General features: G+C 34.8%; 2 protein-coding genes across 10 annotated transcripts; one reads left to right on the forward strand and one right to left on the reverse strand.

The window, feature by feature from the left end:
• Window positions 1–3,060: 3,060 nt before the first annotated feature.
• LOC140982504 (uncharacterized) lies at window positions 3,061–9,085 on the reverse strand. Of its 4 annotated transcripts, XM_073449036.1 has the most exons (7): window positions 8,945–9,084; window positions 6,858–8,249; window positions 6,697–6,775; window positions 5,874–6,181; window positions 4,431–4,529; window positions 3,978–4,129; window positions 3,061–3,193 (listed from the first exon to the last, which is right to left on the reverse strand). In XM_073449036.1, the coding sequence occupies exons 2-7, from the start codon at window positions 8,151–8,153 to the stop codon at window positions 3,190–3,192; spliced, it is 1,938 nt and encodes a 645-aa protein (XP_073305137.1). In that variant the 5' UTR covers window positions 8,154–8,249; window positions 8,945–9,084; the 3' UTR covers window positions 3,061–3,189. The 4 variants fall into 4 exon arrangements, with proteins under 4 accessions (XP_073305137.1, XP_073305140.1, XP_073305138.1 ...); XM_073449039.1 differs by lacking the exon at window positions 3,061–3,193 and having other exon boundaries at window positions 3,808–4,129; window positions 6,858–8,178; window positions 8,945–9,085; XM_073449037.1 differs by lacking the exon at window positions 3,061–3,193 and having other exon boundaries at window positions 3,809–4,129; window positions 8,866–9,054.
• Window positions 9,086–11,057: 1,972 nt separating this feature from the next.
• LOC140982786 (uncharacterized) lies at window positions 11,058–19,264 on the forward strand. 6 transcript variants are annotated; one of them, XM_073449484.1, is made up of 16 exons: window positions 11,058–11,270; window positions 12,602–12,813; window positions 13,299–13,435; window positions 13,514–13,627; window positions 13,722–13,823; window positions 13,980–14,088; window positions 14,200–14,400; window positions 14,782–14,950; window positions 15,022–15,103; window positions 15,198–15,291; window positions 16,247–16,343; window positions 17,422–17,515; window positions 17,890–17,962; window positions 18,351–18,524; window positions 18,603–18,725; window positions 18,936–19,264. In XM_073449484.1, exons 1-16 carry the CDS (start codon window positions 11,258–11,260, stop codon window positions 19,107–19,109), a joined length of 1,968 nt encoding a protein of 655 aa, XP_073305585.1. In that variant the 5' UTR covers window positions 11,058–11,257; the 3' UTR covers window positions 19,110–19,264. The 6 variants fall into 6 exon arrangements, with proteins under 6 accessions (XP_073305585.1, XP_073305587.1, XP_073305586.1 ...); XM_073449486.1 differs by having other exon boundaries at window positions 15,040–15,103; XM_073449485.1 differs by having other exon boundaries at window positions 13,517–13,627.
• The last annotated feature ends 1,326 nt before the right edge of the window (window positions 19,265–20,590 follow it).

Raw genomic sequence — 20,590 nt, forward strand, 5'->3', positions numbered from 1 at the left:
ACTCTCTCAAACAATCAAATTGAAACAAGAGTCCCTGTAAGAGATACATACAGTCGTAACTATGTTATAGCTATTTGAAGATTTTTGAAAAACCCACCACCGACGGTGTAGTGTCAGACATAAAGACTTTTAGATTAAAAAAATAGATTTTTTTTATGTATTTAATTGAATAAATATGAAATAATAATATTTTAATATCATTAGGGATGAGGTGCGAACTTTAAAATATACCGACAGGATTTGAGACTACGTACCGTTTGGTTAAGTATTTCTAAATACCAATATAAATAGTCTTATCATATCATTTGTTTTGTACAAATATTATTTATCTCGATCAATCAAATTATTAATTATTTATTTCACATCAATCAAATTCGTAATAATTTATCTCATATCAATAAAATCAATAATATAAAATTACGATATTACCCTTAATAAATAATATTATTAATATTCTATTAATATTTTTAACAAGGACAAAATGGTAATATCATATTATCTCAAATTTAATCAATCAAATCAATTAAATCAAACACTATATTAACTATCATTTTCTATTTATTTTATTATTACAAAATATTACTTATCTTCATACTATATATCTCATACCATGAACCAAACGGTACCTTAAAGTATTAATTCGTCCTTGAATTTGTTGATTTAGCCAATTTCACATGTTAATATTATAAGAATATGTCTCTCTTTCACATAATTATATGTATAAGATTAGTTAATTCAGTATATATTTGTAGTGAAAAATAATATTTTTGACAGAAAAAATAATATTTTTTTCATTTGTTAGATAGGGTCAGAAATCAGTATAAGAAGATTGATCCGAAATACGGTCGTTCATTTTTTAATATTATGAAATCAATATTGATTTTTGGACATAAAACTGCCTTAGCATAAAGAGGTGGTTGTTTATGGTTTAAGGTGCGACATTTTTTTGTGTTCTGTGATATTTTTAGGGCTTTTAACCTGAATTGTAGATTATAACGACAAATGTGTATTAAAAGGTAAAAAAAAAATATTATTACAATTTAGCCCATTTGCTTGAAGCCTTGAACTTCAGACAATCAGACACCCGTAGAACTATAAATTATCATATGCAAATTTTCATCTGTAATTTGTTCGTGTTATTTTCCTTCAAGTCTATTTCTTAATTTCCAAAGTTGTTTTTAGCATGAAAAAAGAATAAGCAAGATTTACATGTCTTCTGTTCAAGGCCACAGACTGCTTTATAACAGATTGGTAGAATTACTTGTGGATTTAGATAAAATATTTTATTGAGATATTTTAGGAATCAAGAAAGACAATGCCTCATACTTCTCTTTGTCGTGTTCACCTAAATTTCTGCCTATACCTGGATTCATGGAGTCAATTAAGTTTAATATTTGTATAATCATGTTGCTCCCTTCAAATAAAATAACAAAAAGTTGGATTTATATATGATATCAACACATATTTTTCTTTGAAGGTGAAGGGCACTAACTTATAATTTTCACTTGTTTGTGAAGAACAGCCCCACCTCTTCCCACAGTATTCGCGGACAACTGACATAGAATCATGCTCGTTAAAGATAATTGGACAAACATTTGATGATGATTTCAATTGACAGTGTAACCATTTTGTGAAATTTATTTGGAATCGATGTTATAAAAATAAGCAACGGCGAGAAAGCAAGAACATATTTGGTTGAATTTTCATAAAAAAATAAGAATATATTTGGTTGATCGATTTTTTAGTTTGAGTCAATCAAGCACTCTATTATTTTTAAGCTCTCGGATAAGAGTAAGATATGTTAGTCGAGATAATTTTTTTTTAAAGGTTAGTCAAAATTTCTCAGCGAATCAGTCCGATTCAGCTCAATTTAAGATTGAATTGGGTCCAACCCAACTCTAAGAATCCGGATTCAGACCCAAAAAAAGAACCAATTAAATAAACCAACCGATAATTTGGTGAATTGATCAATTATACGCCAAAGGGAAAAAAAAAAAAAAATTACTACTTGTCCCTTGATAGGCATCGGCTCATTGACAAGACACGCAAATGATATTCACAAAAAAAATAAAAACCCAAAAGCGAGAATAATAATCAGAGTAATCAGAAGGGCTGAATATACGTTTAAATTGAAAATTCAAAGCATATTCCAACACTATATATAATTTAAAGCACTAGATATCCAAAATATGAACCTTCAAGTTTATCTGAAATTTCTCATATAGACAACATGCTGATGCGACAATTATTGTAAAATAAGAAAACACATATCGGTAAAGAATTACTTGCTCCGTCCCGTGTTTTAAAAACATTGATGCCGTAGGATTTTCCTGATAAAAAACACGAACAAGACTCCTTCAACCTACCCAACTTTATGCAACTCAACCCTACTCAGAATGGTTTTTAAAACCAGTACCTTTTCAAACTAAATGACCTCGTTAGAATTTGACTGTACCTTTCAGCTTCAAATCTCATTTCATCACTAAGATTTGATGAGTTGCAAACAGCCAAATGAAATATATAATAAACATCTGCCGGCTCTATATTTTTATGAAATTTTTCGGTACGGGTTCAAACATGTCGTGTGTGCATTTGATAGTCTATATACATGAACATGATCTAGTGTCACATAGTATATCAGTTCTAAGTATCAAATGATAGCCTAATTATTCTATCTTGGCATCAAGAAATGGCCAAAGATCCTAAACTTCAGCTCTCTTTTCTTAGTTCTTTACAAATCTGTGGACCAAAGAATCCTACTTCATCGGTTAAAAACCCTGTACCTGCTGTTACATACATGGTCTCCCCCCTGGTTATCCTAATCCTCCACCATCTACACCATCTCAGTCCAAGTCTAGAAGCAATATTGGAACATCAAAGATAGCGCCGTTTGAGTCTGAGTGTCAATCAATGCAATGCACAATGCATGGAATGATCGACGATGAATATTCATTACAGATATTTTAAGACAAGAAGAGAAGGTAAGGAGAAAATGTACAACTCTCCTATTTCAAGTGACTCTGAAGAAACACTTGTCCTAATGCAGCTTCCAGGATTGAAAAGAGAAACTAAAAGACAAAGAAAAAGAAATCAATAGCTAGCATCAATACAACTACTACATCAGTAGACAGCAATGAGAAAGACAGCCTATTTTCTCCTCCGAGCTCCAACTCATCCCATAATTATAATTTATCTGCAATAAACAATTATTGAGGAACCCCTCAATCGAAGAAACAAGCAGATAGTCAAGAAAAGTGTAAGAGCACGAATATTTAAGAGCTTTGGTTCAAAAGAATGGAAAGATGATGAAATGACAGTGCCCATAGGTGAGTCGAAGGAAAAGAATATGACTTCACGGAAGATGGTTCTGGACATGACCGCTGGAAAAGTAAATAAGAGTTTTGTAGTGGTGAAGAGGTCAGTTGATCCCTTTGAGGATTTCAAGACATCAATGCAGGAAATGATTCTGGATAAACAGATTTTTCGACTCAAATAAATAGAAGAGATATTGATGAGCTTCCTTTCTCCCAATTCAAGACTACATCATGAAATTATAGAGGCGTTTACAGAGATTTGGAAGGAAGTGTATGGCAGATCATGGAGCTAGTGTGGAATTTCTAGGATGTGAGAAGTCATAATATGTAAGTGCGATGACTGTGGTCGGGGGAAAGGGTTACACAACAACACAAACTCTTTAGGAAATATGGATTAGAGGGGAATTGATCACCCAAAACTTCATCTTTCAACCATGATTTATAATAAATGAATGGATACACAAAAACTTAAGAATTACGAATTTTTTGAAAAAATCAATAAATATCCTAGAATAATGGCCGCCGGAGACGGCACTCTTCAACATACATTACAAATTCACAAGAGATAATTTGTCAGATCTAAATCTCAAGAGCATCAGATGCACACATGATTAAGCATTCATACAAATTGATACAACATTAGATTAAAATGAACGGCCTTACTGTTCGATACAATCAGAAACAGAAGACACCGCTGTACCCTCAAAAAATTTGACATGGCATAGTTCTCCACCAGTTTCATCAGCAAACCTGATCTTTTTCCCCTCCCTGGGGGCAGCATATTTGTAAGCATCTACGTTGTTTGGAGCCAGTTTCTACAAGAAAGAGTAAATGTTATTAAGTTGGGACTCGGGAGATGTCTGAATGCAAGGGTATAAATACCGCATCTTTGATTACTAAAAGCAAAATACTGGCTTCTTTTGCACAAGTACATGCTCCTACTTACTTTTTTTAAAATAACATTTTAAAATTTTCAAATTTGACCCAACTGAATTTGCAGCAGTTTCATTTTAGGCGAAATGCTTCAGATCGCCTAAAACCGTTCCCAATTCATAAAGTGAATTTCCAACTTGAATTGGAGGTACGAACAAAAAACTTATGGCAGAGAGTACAAACCATTATTTTACAAAAGCGGTTGCAGTCCCTCGACATCATATTTAGCCACTTTGTCGCTGCCTCTTCAGTTTTTGTAGCATTATCAATGGCTAGTTTAACCTGCCAACCAAGAAACAGAACATGACCAAGTTAAAACTAGGGCAGTGTATCTGCTCCATGCAAGCGATACTTTTGCATTTTCAGAAATCTAAGTGCGTATCATCCAAAAGTTATTGTGTTTGGGCTAGTTCACGAAATATTTTTCATATCGCATTTGTCCGAACGAAGTTTAAAAATGAAGAACATTTCATTGATTCGATTTAAGGATTTAAATTACTATATTGAACCCGTAGCCAATCCCCTGGATACATTAATATTCAGGAATTTTGTGTAATGCTCATGTCAATCAATCATCTCTAAGACATTATTAGCTCAGAAGAAGAATACGGCAGAGAAGAGAGATTGGGACAGAAGTTACCTCATTATTGTGTATAATGAGACAGATAAAGGTTCAACAAGGTTGAAGGAAAAAACAGTTTTTTTCGAGAAATATTTGCAACTTTTACATGGGCTCAAAGGAACAAGTGAAATATAGAATTTGATCGCCAGAAGTCTAGCAACCCTACTTTTAATTCATAGAGTTAGTGACCTGAATTCTGATGAATCTGTCCAAAAAGTTAGTGGTACGACATATGTGATACAATTTTAGTTATGAGATTTTTTAGAGGTCTGAATGGTGCATTTTAGGTTCAAGGATTTGAATTGCAGTTCTGCATGGTGTTGTCGACCGAGCCGTCACTCTACTCTAGCATTAGATATTTGATATAAATTATTCTCTTCTCTGCCATTGTTTTTTACACATCAAAGTCTTCCATGTAGATCCGGGTGTTCTCCGGCTTTAAGTTTGTTGTATATGTTCATTATTGTCACATGAATAAACATATACAAGAAGAGAGATGAACTGAAAGGAGTGACTTGTTCAACTCAAGGATGCTGGATGACAAGTGATCAATGACAAAGTCGATTTTCACTCATGAAGCGAATCCATTTGAAGATTGAAACCATATTCAGAAGACTAAACTACAAGGAAAGTATTATGAAGGTTCCATCTCTTCCGTACACACACCATATGGTGGAAAGGTCTTAAACATCCATTCGACACATTAAATGCTAATCTATACGTAATTTCGTATTTGTAATATCCATTAATGAATTTCCAAAAAGACAAGTGATTTTAAGAAACTCGAGTTCCTAATTTTTAGTAAAGTTAGACATCATTATAAATAACATATTATTCTACATCAAAAAATTTCCTAGAACTTAAGCATGTGATAAAAACTAATGGGCATAACTGAAATGTGCATTTGGAATCACCAACAGAAATGGAAGTTGCTAAAAACAGAAGTTCAGTGACGTAACAAAGAGGACTACATTCTTAAGAACCTACAAATGCAGCATACATACCTCATCTGCATCATTCTTCACGGAAGAATTGCGACATACTTCAAATAGTAATTTTTGTTCCACGATGTCCTTCATGGACTTCAACTCACTCATCAGCTTCACGGCAAGTGACTCAATGTCATGCATCTGCCGCTGTGAGAATACAATAGCACTTTCAGAACAGTATTTGATGGATGCACATCCAGTACTAAGGTTAGGTAGGCTGCGTGAAATACGAGAACTGTCATCATTGCGTTGGGTTTTCTTTGGTCTCTGCGTGATTTGTCTGGGATTTGTAACAGCTTTTCTTCGGCTAAGTTTCCCAAGGTCTGCGAATAACATAAAAATTAAAATGTTGGATATCTAGGGATGAAGACTTCTTCCCAGTTAAAGAGAATGTAGACAGTAAAAAATTTCCACATGTTAATGTGTAAATCACCATACTACATTTTTAAGACAACTAAAAGGTGCCATTATTATGAAAGTTAAAATTTCCTTCAGTTAAAAAAGTTGAGATGGAGAAAAAAATTACTGTGATATGAAATGTGTTGTGTGCATCTTTATTCTGAAAACAAGCCCACCAAACATCACATATTTATCTTTGCAGAGTATATAGATCCTTTTCCCCAATAGCATTTAATAGAAAAAAGATGCAAGATACTCCACATCATCATTTCAAGCCCTGGAAAAATGAAGTGTCGTGCAAAAATTTTGCTTCACATGCAAGTCTTCCAAAGTGGCTATATCTTGACGAAAGCCACTCGATAAAACAGAGTTCCTCAACCCTATAATGCCAATATATTACGAAGTATACATCATCAGAGTAATTGTGCATTTGACTTACTGCATCTCGTAACATCATTGTAAAGTTCAACTGATTCCATCGCCGAGCACAATTTCTCTTGAGTAGATGGAGAGATAGCCTGAACATTTAAATCATGAAATTTAAAATGGTTCCACCGAGTATATTCAACCGAAAATCTCATGCAGAAAACTATATTTAACCTTCCGTGTTGAGAGGAGCCTTTCAGGATGCTGATGTTGGTCTGGAGTTAAGTGCACATGAGAACCACCGTAAGCTTTGTTTTCTGGAGATGATTCCTGTTTTTTCAGATAATCATATTGTTTTTCTGGAAAGTCCAGCTCATCTTTCTCCTCTGAGAGGTTAATATTTATTTCATGATTAAGTCCCATGCCACCAACATTATTATCAGCAGCCACATCAGAAACTTGAATGCCAGAACTGTTGCTCGGGTATGATATCTCTTCCATGCTGGATTGACAAAGCATGACCGAATTCCAACGCTCTGAAGGTTCATTTCTACAAGAAAGTGCCTTTCCAACCTCGTTTCGTCTCTCGAATGTTGGAGGCAAAACTAGAAACTCTGGACAACTCAAATCTAGATTTTCTCCTTTGACGCCCACACTATCCAGTGGAAAAACCATACGTGTAGGCTCAATATCCTCCAAATGGTCATATGAGATCTCATTAGTGAGGCAAATTTGGAATTCTTTCACAGGCAACAATGGTTCTCTATTTTCACTTTGAACAACCTCCAAAAATTTGTTTGGCGCTACACCGCAATAACTTGATCCTTTATTATAGTCAACGGATAAGTGGACTGGAAAAGTGCTTTGGCATGCTAATTGTTCGGCTTCTGGAGCCTCGGATTTAACATGAATAACTGGAGCTGTCTCATGTCCAACCAGAAGGGAGTCTTCAGAAACTAGATTCTGTTCAGATTTTACAGCAAAGGCAAAGGTTGAAGACATAGCAAAACTTCCATTCACGCATTTTCTTTTGGCATTTGAGTTCTTTGGGAGCTTTAATTTCAATCTAATAAGGGGCTCATCAAGGTCAGATTCATCTTGCAGTTTCTTTTCGTCTTCATCAGCTTTAACTGAATGCAGACCAATGCAACTAGATTTCTTTCTCTTCTCTTTGGATCTTTGTTTAAGCTGTTCCAATGTGGTGTCATCATCCAAATCACTTCCCATATCGTTATGGGAACATGGAGTAAAGTTGTCAGTTCTAGGTTTTATTTCACGTAATTTTCTCTCAGCCTTCGACAAACATGACATTCTACTTTCCACTTGGTCAGAGTCGAGCTCTGAATCTTTACCCGTATATAGTGAATCAATTATAAAATGTCGTCTTAGTCTTTTGGCCTCTTCACTTTTGTATACTTCAGTTAGACTCTTGAATGCAAGAGCTGGCCTTCTATGGGAATCTATATTACAAACTTTTATTTCCGCGCCACTCCTAATGGTATGGATAAAATGCTTATAACCTGAATCCATTGTTGCAGCAAGACTATTTGGCTACCTAGTGAACATATAGAATCAGAAAAAAATATGATGGGCCAGCAATCAATTTCCAAGAACGGGGTGACGAATCTGATCACAAGGAAAAATCAAAGTTAAGCTTGTGTATGAAAATAAACACAAGAAACTTTTTCCATATAAAAAAAACCATAATATCAACAAAACAAATTTGAAGCAGGCACATACTTCCGACAGAGTCCTTATACATCTTGGCATATGTACTTTAGAACTAATGAAGTGCTACAAGAAAAGCTTCTTAAAGCATGCTTCCGACCAAAAAAGCACAATAACACTTGAGATATAACCGATCGAAGTAACAAACCACTCGAAGAAAAGTCACCAGCAATTGAAACTCAAACTGATGGATCACAACCCTAATCAGGAGTTTTGACTCTACAAATTAAACATACAACACAAACTCTCCAACCATGATTCATTTCATCAATCCCTCATACTTCATAATTAAAAATCTAATAAGCTAACCCCGAAAGAAAATTTTCGACGACTGAAAACAACAGGCATATTTTTATTTACACAGCCCGAGGAATGATGTTCCGTCGCAATCAAAATATTGCAGACGTTTTTCAGATTTAGGGCATCAGTCAACAACATCAATCACCCAAATTCAGCAACTGACAAACAATTTTTTTTTAAACAGAAATTAGTCAAGCTCAATTTCTGACATTACTAGACACTATCAGAAATGGGAACATCGAAGCAGCTATTTTTCTGTAGATTTTAGCTAGCGCTATATAAGCGTATCTAACCTTTGCATTCAAGCACCGGCCAGCGTCCTCCTCCTAGCCATGTAGATAGATCTCTCGATTTGGATGCGCCTTATCAGGCAAAAAAACATAAAAATAATTGAAACGAAATCAGCAACCAAGATTCGATTCGCGAAAGTCCAAAAAGTACAAACAAACTTGAACGCAAAACCACAAAAATCCAAAGCAAAGAGGTTTCACCTTTCTTCGAAACCTCAAAAATCAGCCGCTTGTAGGGAGAAAAAGGAAATGGATTTTAGTGACTATGGGATTTAGTAGTTGGTGTGTGTTATCTCGCGCCAGCGTTTGGCGGGAAGATGTTTCATTTTTTAATTATTTTATTATTATTATTAACTTTTATTAATTTTAAGGGGCCGGGTTGCTAGCCCTAGAGGGTAGACACGAACCCGGTTTATTTTTTATTGGCCCAAACCGAAGTCGAGACCAGATCAACGTGTATGGATGTTGCAAACAGGATGGTCGAAGGGCGGATGGAGGTGGATTACTGCATGATGAGTCTGAACATTGAATCACATGTATCATGTTTAACATTGGATGTTGTTCGATCGAAGAGGCTGAGCTAGGACTGTTCGCAAGAAGCTTGAACTAGCATGGAACCGATAGCATCAAAAGTTCATGTTTGAAATTGATTCAGTATCCGTGGTGAAGTGGTTGCATAAAAAAAATGTCTTATTAATTAGCATTTAGTTTGATTTTCTTGTGCATAAATATTCTAACTAAAGACTGATAAGTAAGAGTGAGACATATATATAGGGAACATAGCATGACGACATATTTTTTTGGCTATTGAATCATTGAAGTATGATCGAATATACAGATCTATCTCGACTCCTCTAGCAGATTTACAAGATATCATTGACGAATACATGATGAGAGTAAGAGTTCGTAGAAGAATAGCTATTCGTTAGTTGTTATGGTTGAGTTTCCCCCTCTCTCGAATAAAAAAATATTACATTTGATGTCATGATATGTATTTTATTTAAAAAAATTATTTTTATCTATGCGTTTGAATATTAAATGATTATATCATATATAACATAAAAATTTATTATACAAAATTATTCATAAAAAATATTTATTTCCTCTATTTTTTTCAACAATATTAATTTTTTTAAAACGAATGGTCAAACCCTAACTATAATCTAACTGATGGTTAATAAACCGTAATGAAAACATTAAAGAAGGTTACGTTAATGATCGAGGTTTTTGAACCGACAATTCTGAACCGTATTCCTGGCTAACCACGGCACCTTAATTTTTACTTTTATTTTCTTAAACATGGTGGAGTAGCAGGGTTATTTGAATCTCTCAGCAAGACAATAACTTTATATATTTGTAATAAAAAAAATTAAAATTGGACATGGCAATCTCGATTGTGAATACAACAGAATATTCAACGTTAATGAATTTAATTATATTAATAATATGATAATAATATATATTTTATCAAATTTCTTTTACTAAGTAATTTTGATAAATATTTTTTTTATACTTCTCAAAACACCTTCTAATCATCCAAATATACATACCACGTTTATTTATTTTCCTAATAAATAATTTCAATTTAAAAATTTAATAACTTTTATTTTAAATTTTATATATAAAAAAACTTCATTTTCTCATTAGTCAACAAAAAACATTAAATTCTAGTAATAATAATAATAATAATAATAATAGTGTGAAAAATAAACAAGGAGTACTTATCTTGTGAGACGGTCTCACTAATCTTTATCAATAAGACGGATCAACCCTACCGGTATTCACAATAAAAAGTAATACTCTTAGCATAAAAAATAATACTTTTTCATGGATGACCCATATAAGAGATCTGTCACACAAAATACGACACGTGAGGCTGTCTCATATAAGTTTTTGTCATAACACCAAGTTAATAAGCAAGCAACTGCATAAAATATAAATTAAAAAAATGAGAAATTCTATTTCCATATCAAAATTTGTGGTTATATTGTATAAAATTATATAAATATGTAATTTATATATTGATAGAAAAATTGAGAATATGGAATTGAACGAGTACAAAAACAATCGTACAAATAGAAGATGAAAGAAACAACAAATTAAATGATAAATTGAATTACGTGGGATTTCCAATAGAAAAATGGGAGCGCCAGTATCAATTTCCCCTGATCTTTAATATGGGTCGGTAATTAAATCGACAAATTCCAGATTACGAGTCGAATTTGCTCCGAATTATCTGAAAATAAACATCCATTTTGAGATCGAAGAAAGTTGTTAATCCAGTGAATTATCGATCACCGTGTGGAACAAACACCAATGGAGAACTCCGGTTTGTGCTTAACTGTTACTGTTTTCTTCAGTAATTTGTAAAATCTGTCAAATCTATGTTATTTTGATTCAATCATTCTACTGTTCTTTAGAGTGCAGGGGATATATTGATGATTTCCTCATTTAATCTTGCTGCCATTTCTTTTTGTTATGTTTTTATGTGGTTTTATCAATACCAATTTATCTTTGTTGTGAGAAAAATCCGAGGAAGGAATAAGAAACTATTCTGTGGAAAAAGTGATTTTTTGCTGTTTCTGAAGAGTTAAGATTCCTACTTTAAAGCGGGAAGTCAAATATTTCACTTTCAATAGTTTCTTTCGGTTGCTTATGCTAAGCATTATTTTGTCTCCGGGGTGATTTGATGTTCTCGTCGAGTTTAGTTATTGAGAGGAATATATCTGGAGTAACAAAGTTTGACGCATTAAGATGGAGATAGGAGTCAAAGTTATTTTTCCTGCCCCCGTTCTACACTTATTTTCACTTGGATGAACTAATGTTTATCTCTTTATATTTATATAGTTCTTTAAACCCTGCAACTCTCTGCTTACTATTGCCATTAAACTCTGTAAACTTTAAATTTTATGATCAATTCTCCTTTTTCATCTGGATCAAACCCAAAAAACTAACGGAGTTGGTATACTGGTTATATAAGTCTTTGTTGTCGGTTTTGAAATTTACCTTATTTTATTTTTGTTTTCACATTATGTGTCTAGTTTCAAAACTCAAATATGTGTAGTAATAATAATGTATTATCGATACACTTGTCATCAATAATTTTCTACAGTAACGAGGCTTTACAAAATCAAGTTCAACGACTATCAATGCATTTTCAGATAATTTTCTGTTTCAAAGAAAGCATCTGATTACATGTTTTTAATGCAATATGATTTTAGGATGTAATGAACAGATACCTCCCATGTACTTTGTTTATTATGTACTAATAAAATGTGACTTAATGTATAACAGACTATTTAAAGTATGAAAGAAGACAAGTTTTAATTTAGTTCATGTCGGTGGTGATTGCACTCGAGCAGAAAAGAAATCACATGCCGCCTAGCGTACCAGCAAAGATTAGGAGTTCATAGGCAGAAGCGGTAAAATTACAATAAATTAATGAACCTTCTGATTTTTTTGCTCACATGAAATAAGGGTGTAGATTCTATCTACTTGTGTTAGCAGAGATAAATGAAACAGATTTGAAGATCTGAATTGCTCCATGATTTTGTCTTTCCTCCATTGTAGTCACTTCCACCATATCTCCGGACTGATTTTGTTGCTGCCGAGTAATTTTTAGGATGGTGCTGAACATATATTAGGGCTGTTCTTTTACAGGGAGCCATAAGGAGATGATGGTGCCACCAGTTGAAGGTGTTGCAGGAGGTGGGACGGCATATGGATGGAGTGACAGTGGCACACAGACTCCAAGTTTACCAACAGGATTAATCGATCCACTGAAAATTCATTCTTCAGAATTAGTGCATGTATGGTGCATACCAAGCTCAGCAAACGTTGGGCCACAAGACATGCCTCGAACCTTAGAGCCTGTAAGTGTCGATGAACTATATTTTCTGATGATATACATATAGCAGTTGGTGTTGTTTCCATGTTATACTCATAAAGTCTGCGAGTTTCCCTTTTTCATGTTAATGTTGAATGATATATCCATTATGGTATGTGAAATGCTTACCTAAGTTATGCGTCAGATTGATAATGCCTCAATGATCATATATAATTTCCACAATGTCATTATTTTTATGGTCTGTTTACCTGATTTTCATGTAAGATATATGCATGCATTTATGAGGATGTGCATTCCCTTAGTGATTGCTAAATTTATTTGAGTGGCTGTTCATGTGTTCTAGTACCTTGTGAAGAACTTAATCGAGGTGAAAATCTTTTTATGTTATTGCTACTTAATCATGATCATATCTTACTTGCCTCTGTTGGCATTTCAATGATGGATTCATTAGATGCTATAGAATGATTTTGCGACAGTAGTGCCTTCTATCTGACATGGTTTACCTCAAAGATATCTCTTTTAGCAGCGAGAAATGAGAGGGAAAGTGTTCAAATAGCTTTACGCCCAAAAGTTTCATGGGCTGGATCCAGTTTTGCTGGAACTGTGCAGGTGCAATGTAGTGATCTGCGTTCCACATTTGGTGATAGGTTTGGCTTTTCAATATAAAATTTCATAAACTCATGGTGTGATGAAATTAATCCTGATGACCTTTTTTTACCTGTTAGCAGGTTAGTAGCTGGTGAGTCAATAACAGTAAGGCGTGTTGTGCCTATTTTAGGTGTTCCAGATGCTCTTGTCCCCCTTGAAGTGCCTGTGTTCCAGCTGACCCTATTTCCTGGGTACTGGCATCTTTTTAATCATAAAACAGTCACTGCTTAACCATTAAGACTCAACATCTAGCTTACGTGTTGCATAATGCTTATTGCTTTGCAGAGAAACAACTGCAATATGGGTTTCAATTGATGTACCAATTGCACAGCCCCCAGGTCAATATGAAGGAGAATTAATAATTACAGCTAACAGAGTTGACACAGAGTGATTGTCTTTACTCTTTCTTCAGTTAAATATTGTTGCATTGGAATTAGACATACCATTGTTACTTCATCAAAATTTGATGTTAACAACATATCAGCATAAAATGACTAATTAGGGTATTTTTTTAATATGCATTTCTCATTCTGGTTTATTAAGATCTACTGCACAATGCCTGGGTAAAGATGAGAGACATCAAATGTACAGAGAAATAAGGAATTGTCTTGATGTCATGGAGCCAATTGATGGAAAACCACTGGATGAAGTGGTGGGTCAATTATTACTTTGATAGAATCTCATCTTCTTTTTATTTGAGGATTCCTGTGGTTACTGACATTAGCTTCTAATTCTTTTTATTGTTCTATACCTTAACTACCAGGTAGAACGAGTGAATTCTGCATCATCGTCTTTGAAAAAACTGCTTTTATCCCCATCATTTTCTGATTTTTATTCAGATAACGGGTCAGTAGACATGATGGATGAGGATGCCATTTCAAATCTTTCAATCCGGGTGAAGCTAAGTCTGACAGTGTGGGATTTCATTCTTCCTGTGACACCTTCTCTTCCAGCTGTTATTGGAGTATCCTGCTTTTTTTATTTTATTTTATGATCCATGTTTCCCTGTTGCTATTACTTTCCTATAGTTTTGGGTCCTCCATTTCATTTATAGCTAACCTTTTTCCTTTCCATTGTTTCCTTCATCTTTTTTGCACAACTCTCGTAAATGATGATGCTTTATCTTGTAGTTTAGATTTTCTATGTTAACTACTCTAGAATGCTACTTTACAGATGCTGTTCAGAAAAAAATGATACTCGTAGCATATTGGACTTTTCGGTAAATTGATGCAAGCAATTTCACAGCAATTAAATATTTTGATACATTTGGTAAATTGGTACTGAATAAACCTTTCATCTAAATGAAGTATAATCTCCCCGCTCGAATCTGCTTAACTATACACAGATATCTGATACAGTGATTGAGGACCGTTTTGGTGTTGAGCATGGAAGCAGCCAGTGGTACGAGGCACTGGATCAACACTTCAAGTGGCTGCTTCAGTATAAAATCAGCCCGTACTTCTGCAGGTGGGGAGAAGGCATGCGAGTACTGACTTACAGCTGTCCCTGGCCTGGTAATGCAGTATGGCAGTATTCACTTAACCTAGACCACTTAACAGAGATAATCCATTTATGTGCTTTGCAGCTGATCATCCCAAATCAGACGAGTATTTTGGTGATCCAAGGCTTGCAGCATACGCTGTGCCATGTAGGCCAGTAGTCTCATGGTATACATGCGATTTCCCCAAACCCCGTTTAATTTTATCAATAATTCTCTTTCTTATTTTGATTTTTTTATATTTGCCTCTTAATGTGCGTTAGTGGCGATACAGCAAAGGATTTTCTGCAAAGAGAAGTCGAGATTTTGAGAACGAAGAATCATTGGAGAAAAGCTTATTTTTACTTGTGGGATGAGGTATGCACATGAAATTTTTAGCGTCCGCTCATATCATATCCTACATATTCTGGATTGGCTCGTTATGTCATTTTCTGCATTTCTTAAAGTGATCTTTTGAATGACAAGGAAATGAAAACTGGTGACCAATTTAACCGCATTTGGTTTTGTTGTCTTTTATGACTTGGGTTTGAGTTACATCAGATGCTTCCATGGGTAAATAAAGGAATAGGGGGAAGAAAAAATAACATTGAAAATTGGAAGTTATTGACCTGAGTTAAAAAGCTTGAAGAATCTGTGGAAAAGATATTTGAAAAATCTGTCATGAAATATGTCAACAGTGGGATCATTTTGTTTCCGAGGGGCCAAAGTAAGAGTCAAAAGTTAGTTATATTAAATTATACACCTCACACAAAGGGGTGCTGACGTGTAACTTAAAAAACAAAATTATATCCCTCCCCAGAAGCAATATTTGAAGTGTATGGGTGTTGAATTATATCATGAAATAGCAGCTGGAAAAACTGTTAATTTTGCTGTTATTGAGTTGCTATACCAAAGTATTAGATAATTGATCTAGCTATGCAATTAGATGATAATATTTATAAACCAAACTTTAGATTTCTGTAGACCTTTTTTTTCCTCCAAAAAAATTGTTACTCGTCAAGTATGAACAAAATTCAGTATCACTTGGGAATGCTAGAGTTTCTTAGTCTGAGAAGCCCAAAATGAATCTACCTCAATCTGCTTTTTCTTTTTCTACTTTCTACTGAATGTTATAAAAAAACTGAAGGTCTAACCCCTATTTTCTATTGATTGAAAATCTCACGTTTTGTACATATTGTTACTAGATTGCATGTGCCAAATTTTAGCATCAGTTGAATATATGTTTGGTTAATGAAGTCACATTTGAATTCCAATTTTTTTTTCGAACATGTTTCTGTTGCTTCTTTGTGAACTGGCATTCTATGACGTACAGCCACTAAACCTTGAACATTACAATGCTATTCGTGACATGGCGAGTGAGATTCATGCTTATGCACCTGATGCCCGTATTATGACTACCTATTATTGTGGTGAGCAGTTTCCCTTACGCTTCACAAATTGTAAGACTATTTAGGTTCTCATTTTTTCCTTTCATTGAACTAGATGTAGAACTGGTTGAGATATATCTAATGTAGGAAAACTGATATGGCTTATCCATTCTACTCTTAAACCAAGTTAAAACAACAAATAAGCTGCAGCTTTAAGTGACAAAAAATGGCTGAAAACTTGTTTCCTTTCAGAAACCTGTTTGCTTTGTACTCGCGGCTGAAATTATCTTTGGTATGACATTGGTTACAGGGGAAAGCACATTCGCTGATGTTATTGCAACCAAAAATTGATCCGAGATTGCGTGTTATTTCCAAATCATTTATTTAATGCCTGGACGTCTTGTTTTTGTTATTGTGCTGGGTACAGTTTGATGTGCACCCTATCTGTTTTATCCAATATTTTAGTATCCTACTTTAAATGGATCACTTTGTCGAATACATTGTTGACTTCTTTTGAGTACGATAAATTTGTCGCCACTATGTTGTACTTTATTTAAGTATGGACTTGTGACCATTATTGAACACATTTGACATTTACCCATAAACTTTGCATTGTCTCTGGACTTTGGCCTGCCACCTGTCTGATGTTCGCAGCTCAAACAACTGCGTGCTGTAGCACGGTGTTCACAATAAGATGTGATTTTTGCTGAAAGGGAGATTGTTGTATATCTCAAGCAGCTATGTGGATATGGAAGGCTGATTTTGAACAAAGGGACTGACTGGAGAGATTTTTTGTTTGTTTGCAGTTTCACTGACTAGACATAGGTTATATTTCAGTTTTTTTCCTATGATCACTGCTACTTAGACATTTTTTGCATACTAAACTAAGATATTAAATGATGGTGGTGGGATGAGGGATGTAACATTGTTATTGAATTGCAAACAAACTTTGAGCCATGCAAGTATATAAATAATAATAGAGCTAGAAAGCTGCAGCTGCTCCACTGGCTGGTCGATCTAACCATTTCTATTACACATGCTACTGTCAGAGACGCTCTCTGTATGATAGTCAAGTCATTTATACCAGAGATCTTCTCAGATGAGTTTGATCTTATTGCAGGCCCAAGTGATGCACCCCTGGCTTCCAATAACTTTGAGGCTTTTGTTAAAGTTCCCGAGTTTCTTCGCCCTCACACTCAAATCTATTGCACAAGGTTTCTATTTTCACCCATATCTTCATGGTTTTCAATATATTTTAGTTATCAAGTGCACATATTCCATTTCTTGAACCCCGACATGCATCTGAAGTTGGAATTTTTACCCTACTTAGTCTTCAACGCCAAAGTTCCTGGCAATCTTGAACTTTGGCAATTTTGATCCAGGGCAATCATTGTAAATATATATAGTCTCCAATCTCTTGATTATTTATCCCGTCCTTATTGTTGCTTTTAGCGATGGAGGTTGCCATGGATGTGCTTGGTAGAATTGAGTTTGAGATTGCTGCTTTAATTGCGTCATTGGTCAATTATAAATGTAGCTTTCCTTTGATGGTAAAGATTTCTCAGAATCATCAATCTTTCCCTAACAGTGAATGGGTGATTGGCAACCGTGAAGATCTGGCGAAGGATATTATTGCGGAAATTCAACCTGAAAACGGTGAGGTAATGTATCCTGCCTTTTGGAATGGAAAAGGGCACAGAGAAATGATGACATCGGTTCACAATAGAATTAACTATCTAAAATGCAATGTGATTGGAATGTTGCAAGGAATGAGCAAGGCTAGTTCATTCTTGCTATCGATGCTATTAGCAAATATCTGGAACTAGATTTTACTGACAGATGGGACTTCTCATGATATGTAGTGCTCCTCTAGCATGTTGATATGCTACGGCAGAATAGTCATGTTTACAAATGATGGATTCTCGCGAAATATTTACTCCTGATTAGTCTGTATGATTTATAAATTGAACCAGTACATTTGGGTTCTCGGACTGTTGAACTTGGTCTCTTCGAATCGTCATTTGCTCATCATTTATGTTTATCATTCAGGAGTGGTGGACTTATGTGTGCATGGGACCATCGGATCCTCATCCAAATTGGCATTTAGGGATGCGAGGCACACAACATCGTGCAGTAATGTGGCGTGTATGGAAAGAAGGTGGAACTGGCTTTCTGTATTGGGGTGCCAATTGCTATGAGAAGGCAACAGTTCCTAGTGCTGAGGTTATTGGATCTACCTAGACGACATTATGTTGATCGATATGTATTGGCATCTTTGACGCATACGCTTATTCTTTCCAGATTCGGTTTAGGCGTGGCCTCCCTCCTGGTGACGGGGTTTTGTATTACCCTGGTCAGGTGTTCTCATCTTCACCGGAACCTGTTGCTTCACTACGACTAGAGCGGCTCTTAAGTGGCTTACAGGTACGTTTTTAGTGTTTGAATTTGCAAATGTTCGTGATTTATTTAGTTTGTTTTTTTACTAATTTTGTTGATGGGATTCTTTTTAAAGAAACGGATACCCCTTTATGTTGCTATGACACGATGGGTATCATGACATTGAAGCTTGTGAACGACAGCATGATTTCTTTAACCCGGTCTCTGATTACCTCTCTCTGTAACTTGATGTTCTAGGACATCGAGTACCTGAAATACTACTCCTCAAGATTTGGTAGGGAAGAAGGGCTTCATCTTTTGGAAAGGACAGGAATGTACCTAGGCCCTGAGAGGTACACTCATGACCACATGCCAATAGATGTTATGCGGGCTGAAGTTTTCCGGACTTGCCAAACTGAAAGTGAGTTTTGATTGGTTTGCATCCGCTCTTGTACAAGGATTTTCCAGTTTAAAGCCATTACCTTGTTCTAGTGTCTGTTTACGCGGAAATACTAAAATCTTAAACTTCTTGTGTTTTGTTGGGAGATTATATAAATCGTTGTTTATGTTTTCTCGTGGATATTTTTTTTTTGTTTGATTTCCTTAGAGGGAAACTCCATTTTGTTTGCATTTATATATTTCATCTTTTGAGAAAATTATGTTAAGTTTACACCATACTACCATAGTTTCGATATGACTAGAATTATAGGCACTAGTTCCAAATATGGGTCGAAATATTCTCCATTTTGATTTATCCAACTTTGGCCTAACCACACATCGAGCGGTTGAGATCACTTCTGAGCACATCTGAACGTAATTGTTGAACTAGGATTATTTGTTTTGATCACATTGTGGACATGCTTATCTTATAGTTGACTTGTCGATTTCTTTTTCTTTTGATTTAATAATTTGTATTTATTGAAATCTCGACCATGCAAAAGAACTAGATTTCTAAAATTATTATGATTCTACTGGCCATCTTAAATTAATTTTTAGGAGGCAAGGATAAGTAGTTTTCCTAGAAAGTTGTCGTATGCATAATTATATACAATTGAGTTGAGTCATTGACCAAAGGGAGTTGTGTAGTCATCTTTCACATATGCCCCCACAATCTACTCACACGCCCTACTAATTGTTATCATGATCCAATGTAGGTGACGGGTGGATTTAATGATTAATTATGAAGAGAAATATTTTAAGTTGTGGTGTAAAAATCTTGATTTTATTCACTAAAATTTGAGAGAACTGAATTTTTTTTATAAAAATTATATTTTGAACTTTGATAAATTTTCGATTCTCGTTCATCTGTTCGTTCCACTGCATTTGTACTTTGCCCATTGCCCTTTTTTATGATGGAGCTTTAGAAAGGTGGTGATGAGAAAATATTTATATTCCCTAAAAAATTCAACAGACAATTGGAGCTTATTAGAATAAGGGAAAAAGGGACAGGAAAAAAGCAACAAAAAAGATTATCAAAATGGTGATGATTGCCCCTCATGTCTTTCACTTATTAAGATCTCTTTATTGACAATGTTTTGATCTTACAGCTGTGTGCGCTTTGCAACCAGACCTCTTTTTCCTATAGGGAGTTTCATTTTTCCCCCACCATGCCCTTGATTATGTAGATAGAAGAGAGTGGGGTAGATCTATTTTTTATGCTATGTGTGGTTTTGGACTGTAATCAATGCTAAATGAGTCACAATATTCAAATTATCAGTGTGACATAAATTATATCGTATTGTTTTACCTCAAGGTTGAGCGATGTTGTGCCTAAAGATTTGGGTTTTAAAAAAATAAAATCGTGGCGGTCCGCATATGCTACGTTTCGGGTGCACAATTTGTAAATTTTCGGGTTTAATGTGGTAGTGTGCAAATCACGGTAAACTGCACCAGATAAGTTTTGTAAGATAGTT

Source organism: Primulina huaijiensis, chromosome 8 (assembly GCF_012295235.1).
Source record: "Primulina huaijiensis isolate GDHJ02 chromosome 8, ASM1229523v2, whole genome shotgun sequence".
In the NCBI taxonomy this organism is placed as follows: domain Eukaryota; kingdom Viridiplantae; phylum Streptophyta; class Magnoliopsida; order Lamiales; family Gesneriaceae; genus Primulina; species Primulina huaijiensis.